General features: G+C 35.1%; 1 protein-coding gene across 1 annotated transcript; it reads right to left on the bottom strand.

The window, feature by feature from the left end:
• Window positions 1–252: 252 nt before the first annotated feature.
• LOC124532467 (xaa-Pro aminopeptidase 1-like) lies at window positions 253–5,786 on the bottom strand. The gene is made up of 11 exons (XM_047107372.1): window positions 5,777–5,786; window positions 5,218–5,462; window positions 4,242–4,448; window positions 3,830–4,046; window positions 3,277–3,544; window positions 2,949–3,210; window positions 2,440–2,647; window positions 1,372–1,605; window positions 929–1,000; window positions 673–827; window positions 253–585 (listed from the first exon to the last, which is right to left on the bottom strand). Exons 1-11 carry the CDS (start codon window positions 5,784–5,786, stop codon window positions 364–366), a joined length of 2,100 nt encoding a protein of 699 aa, XP_046963328.1. The 3' UTR covers window positions 253–363.
• Window positions 5,787–6,012: the final 226 nt, after the last annotated feature.

Below are 6,012 nucleotides of genomic sequence, written 5' to 3' on the forward strand. Positions count from 1 at the left end.
ATGCTTGTAGTACATAATTAAGAGTATCTCTTTACCTAAATACCTGTACCTACGTTTTGTCTGTTCTAGTTGAAGTTCACTCTTTATGGATCCCTACTTAGAGTCTTCGCGTCAATTTATATAGCTTATAATTTATTATAAAACGAGCTATCTAGTGCAAGCATATTCTTTCAATTGGGTTCTTGCGATAAGGGCATCTCCATTCTTATTTGCAAAAGATCTTTATAATTACAGGCTTGTTGTGATATTTTTATTGCCGATTATCATCGGTTTATGTAATAAATGCAAGCAAAATATTAACTTAAGGTAAACTTAAATTAAATGACTAAGCTATATTTCTACAGCACGGATAAAATAAATAAATTAATAGATATTCAGAATACAATTGACGATTACTATTATAGTTGTTATTTGTAAGCTTTTATAAGACACAGCGGAATTGGGATTATTCTTCTTCGCTCTTGGCGACTCTAATTTGATAGTTTTGTTCATCATCCAGTAGTAAACATCAGTTAAACCTTGGATGTTCAGTTCCGGACCAACAGTTTGTCGAATCCGATCGTTGTACGCGTTTAACCAGTTAATCTGTGATTAGAGGTATAATTATAATTGCGATAAATTAATATATAATTAGCATATTACATATTTATGGGTTTTCTTTTTAAAACTTACCTCGTATTCAGTAAGGAGGTTTTTATCGATCAACTTAGGTTCAAACGGTATGAGCGTCGCCTCTCGGAAGCCCAGATAGTTATTAGGACGAGGTACAACTTCAAGAACATTTCCTAACTTCACTCCAAACTTTCTATTTTCATACCACGCTGGTTCTAGAAATCAAAATGGAATGATAATAATGTCGATGGCAAAAATTGAAAATTATTGTGAAAAAAAGTAATTGAATAAAAATTCCTTCTACTTCCATTCTTACCAATGGTTATAAAGTATCCTTCTCTAAATGTATGGAGATTCGTGTCTTGCCTGTAGTCTATCACAACGGGATCTGAAATCGGGATCAATCAATGGATTATTTGAGACTTCGTGTTTCCCTTATTTCAAATGTCATATTTATTTAGCGACTGTATTTGATAAATTGACCAAACTCCATAATCATTATAAGCATAATGCTGTTGTAAACTCGTAAAGAAATGATGTAAGAGTAAGATATAATTAACTAGAGCATCAAATAATAGACAGTACTTCTGTTCTGTATGCTAAATCCCTAAGAAGGTGGCGGCACAACTTAATCTAAATAGACCACTTAACTGTCTGTTAAGTGGTCTATTTTGAATTATAATAATAAATGACTTTATAAGGAATCCTCTTATATAGATGTACTTATTCATAGGTAGTTATAGTAACAAATATTTGTACCTTCTCGTCGATTTAATGCAGCTCCCACGCCATGTCCTGTAGGAGGAATGTAATCCTGTTTGAAGCTCCAAAGCGGCGCCCTGACCACCGGGTCCGTGTGCGCAGCGGGCAGTGTCGCAGGTGTTAGCAGTGTACCAAACGCTGCAAGCGACCGAAGTACGCTTGTGTACGCTTTACGCTCTTCTCGCGAGGGTGTACCATAGTGTAGTGTGCGAGTAACTGTAGTTGTACCCTCTACGAGAAATTATTATATTAGACTCATAATCAAAACGCAAATTAAGATTTAATATTCAAGAGACCATACTGTTTCAATATAATTTATCGTATGTAAACCATCAGTCATATATTATCTATGTAATATTTTATTATTAAATTGAAAACAGCGCCTCGAATACTTTTTGTAATTAGATATTTGGACGGATTTTAACAATTTTATACACGAAGATAATTGTTATCAGGAACATCTCCGAAATCATCTGACTTTACTCAAAGTAAAAGTCTTATATTACTTTTTGGGCGGACTAACAAATGATTCACAAGGTGTTGAACGCCCCGAGATATTGAAACAATAATAAATTTCAACTATTCCTTACGTCACCCATGCGCTACTGATCATACGAATTAAAATGTTGTGTTTCCTGTGTCTGTAGTTACACTGGCTGACTTGCACCCGGCAAACAAATACAGGCAGCAATGTAAATAACAATTTCACAACACGCCCGAGGCTTTGCTTGTGTTATAGCGTAGGTTGTCATTTGGCAGGCAAAAGAATTAGCTTGGAATTCAAGTTTATTTCATAACAATTTTTTTCTAATTCGGTTTAGCGGTTTGGTCGTAAGAGCAATAGACAGACAGACAGAGTTACTTTCACATATATAATATTAATATATATTTTCAAAATTCCTTTTTATTTGTTCACTGAGCAAACTGTATATTTTTTATACTGTGTGTTGTTAGACTATTTAGATTTATTTTGTGATTTGAAAATGATTTATATGATGATACTAACAGGAATTTCGGAATGGCCAAATAAATGTACCTAACTAACAATGGTATAAACAACGGTACCGTCGTATTGTCCACCGGACTGTATCACCAGCGTGGAATTAGTGAATATCCGGCGATTGGTGTCGTTAGTAGCTTTGTACTCCGGCTCGGCGGCGTTGGGGCCGAACGCGACCCGAGTCTGCATGGACAGACTGACGTAGCCGGCCTGAGTGGCGCGGGTTAGGTCAACTTTCATCGCTACCGTCTTTTCATACAAACTTGACTTTCCCTGGAATATTATGTTATATATTATGTTTTAACATATATAAATATAATATCATGTCTTCATTCAAAGATGATTATTTTTTCGACGGCTAATAATTTATAGAATTGTTTAATTGTATAAACAATAAAAGATTAATTAATGTGTCCTAAAAATAATTATAAGTAAGACATAATCTAGATTTAAAAAATGTTTTAAATAGACCCAAATCAAAGATATTCTAGAAGTATTAATTTATTTATCTTTAGTAGGTTTGAATGTACTTAAACGTTTTTAGTATTGTTATAATAATTCATTATTATCCTACCATGGATTCCATGTAACACATGACCGTACACATGGCGACCGCATCACGTAGATGTGCTTTCCGCATGCCTTTTATTTCTGCTTGATTTTTCTGTGCCTTCAGGTAAATAATTGGGGACGGTTGGAATAATCTCTTTGCCTGTGAAACGCTCTGGGCGATCGCCGCTGATGCGCCTCTTTGAAAGGTCCCGGCAGTCGGTATTAGAATTTTCGATTCGGTGGCTCGTCGTAAATCCGAGTAGATGGTCGTGTATTCATTCACTCTTGAAATATATAACTAATTATTATTTTATCGAAGTTAAACATATTAATAATTAAATTTATAATACCTTGTACAGTTGTTTGAATTTGTATAACAGTTGTAAACTGAGAGAATTTCTCGAACGGGCATGGAAAGTTTTCCCGGTGGTGCATACACGCGGACGTCTTTGCTACTGATGATTACAAATGCTTTCAGAAGCGGTGCATAGGGATTGTCTCGTCCGCGAATGTTAAGAAGCCACGCCACCTCGTCTAAAGCGGTCACCACCATCGCGTCTGCGGCCATCGATCGCAACTCATTGCGGACTGCCCATACTTTCTCACGCCAGGTCACTCCTACATCATTAATTAACTATTACGATAATATGCTATTAATAAAATATGACTGCTTTGTAAAAAATGTTTATTTTAGAAATTATTTACCTCAAAGAAAGTTATTTGCGTGACATTTTATTGAGTATTATTGTAAAACGTGTCTCGGACTGATTTGTTTAAAACAGAAATAAATTTTATGTTTAAAAAAAAACCAAGATAATTTGAACGGTTCTACAAATAGAACGGTGTTTTAATTAATATGCCGTTAATTAATAATAATAGAAGTTGACATGATAATCAGTTGACCTGTATATTCCATTTTGTGTAAGTTGGCCACAATTCTGGAGAACTCTGGACGACGTTTCATTGGATCCATTTCCTCGTTCCATAACTGATCAACAAGTGTCGGCATGTGGACAAGCTGTAAGCCTTCGCGTTGCAAGTTTGCAGACAGCATTTGCCATTCGCCAACAGAAGTGAGTCTTGCGTCTCCACCAATGCGACCGTTACGTCCTGGGCGCTCCTGCTTTAATAGAAACTGAATGGCATCGATCCTTATAAATACATTAATAAGTTAAATTGTTGTAATATTACATTGTTTAAAATAATATAAGAAGAATGCCTTCATGAATAGTAAAGTATTACAAGATATCAAACGGTCTTACTAAGTTATTAAAAAATGGTTTCGCATTAAAGGAAAAATGGTTTAAGGGCGTACAGAAATCCATTCGACGATTGTAGGCTGACTAGGATCGTCCCCATCGATGACAAGCCATGCGCAGGAGAGTAAGGCGCGTGCACGACGGACGTCGCCTGCTGGAACCCAAATTGCAGCCCCACCGTCCGCAAGAACGGCCGCGGTACCTACTCCTTCCCACCCGCTGATGTACTCTAGACGCCGTTCCTCCGGAGACGGCTCTTCGCTCTGTGATGGTGAATTGAGAAAGAGTTTGTGACATTACATCACTTAACACATTAATAATAAATGTGAAAAAGGACTACAGAAATTTAAATTAAAAGGTAAACATTTAAGATAAGGTATTTATGAGATAACTTAAAACAAATAACAAAGGGTATTGTATAATGTTGTCTTAAATTTTCGCGATCATTACACATTTAAATAAAACTAGTTATAACATCCCTATAGACTGTGGTCTACCCGTGACCACGAACGCTGTAAAGTCAAAAAACATTAATATACGTGACTCAAATCCGTTATAACTAGTTTTATTTAAAAGGCTATTGTATGTCTTATTTTCACATATTATATGGGAAAAACTCAAAGGAATTTAACAAAAAACAAACGGTATCAACAAAAGTATATAGAGTTAGTTCATTGAACAATTTCCTTAATATGACTAGTAATAGAACTTGTATATGGTCATTAACAATCTTGTGGCTCATGATTGGAGGAGCTTTAACAACGTCCCAACATCATGCCACAGAGTTAAATATAATATAAAAAATATAATTTCACTTTTTGAACTTAAATGCACTTTTTTAAGATCATGAAAAATAAGCAGCGCTACCTACCTACCTACCTAGTCTACCCGTGACTACGAACGCTGTAAAGTGCTCGAAACGTCGGGATGTCAAAAATAATTAATATACGCGATTCAAATCCGTTATAACTAGTTTTATTTTAATGTGTGATAATCGCGAAAATTTAAGACAAAATTATAAGCAGCGCTTACCAAATGTTCATCACTGTAGAACACAAGAAAAGCATCGAAAAACGCATTCATTTGTGTATAACTTGTATTTCGCATCGCGGTTCGTAATTTTCCAAGTGGCGTGGTGAGGCTATTGGCATCGGCGCATATTTGTGGAGGCAGCCCCGTTGCCAGTTCCTGGCTGATGGTCGGTGCCGCCTGAGTCGGTGATGTATTCGGGGCGAGTGTTGAAGTCGTAGGCGGTGATAAGCGAACTCCAAATGATACTGAAACAAGTTATTAAAATTCTTAATAAAAATCTTATCTGTGATGGCTGTTTTTCCCTTAAATTCTAATGTTTGAATAATCGTCTAACTAAAATAAAATTAGTCGACTAACTTATGTATGTTTTATGTGTTTGATATTGATAAAAGTACGTTTGATTATAATATGTTGATAAATTTAGATTTAATTTAAAGACACGATGTCTACTGAAAGCGAATATTTTACCAACGCCGGACGATTAAATTGTTGGACTACATAAAGTAACGTTTAAGCTCTTCTTATAATTGTGTCCGTTGTTTTAGAGAGTTTCTATAACCCTTCCTCATTTGATATCATATTACACTAACTCCTTTACCATTCAAAGTACTCGCTTGTGAAAATCACCTCGATGCAAACATGTATATAAATTTATATCCGTTATTTTTAGAAGCTTTTACATGTTTTAATCGAAAGATGATTTCTATTCAAATATTCTAGTTTTTGCACAAAAATGTTATTTAAGAATTATCTATCTTCATTACCAAATTTGTTAATAGAAATTAATGTTTTGTA

Source organism: Vanessa cardui, chromosome 9 (assembly GCF_905220365.1).
Source record: "Vanessa cardui chromosome 9, ilVanCard2.1, whole genome shotgun sequence".
Taxonomy (NCBI): Eukaryota; Metazoa; Arthropoda; class Insecta; order Lepidoptera; family Nymphalidae; genus Vanessa; species Vanessa cardui.

What these genes read in the sequence shown, in the direction of transcription:
- LOC124532467 (XM_047107372.1), bottom strand. An exon ending in AGGATACTTTATAACCATTG is followed by an intron (nt 828 to 928) that starts GTAAGAATGGAA and finishes TTTGATTTCTAG; the next exon opens with AACCAGCGTGGTATGAAAAT. An exon ending in ACCTCCTTACTGAATACGAG is followed by an intron (nt 586 to 672) that starts GTAAGTTTTAAA and finishes CTCTAATCACAG; the next exon opens with ATTAACTGGTTAAACGCGTA.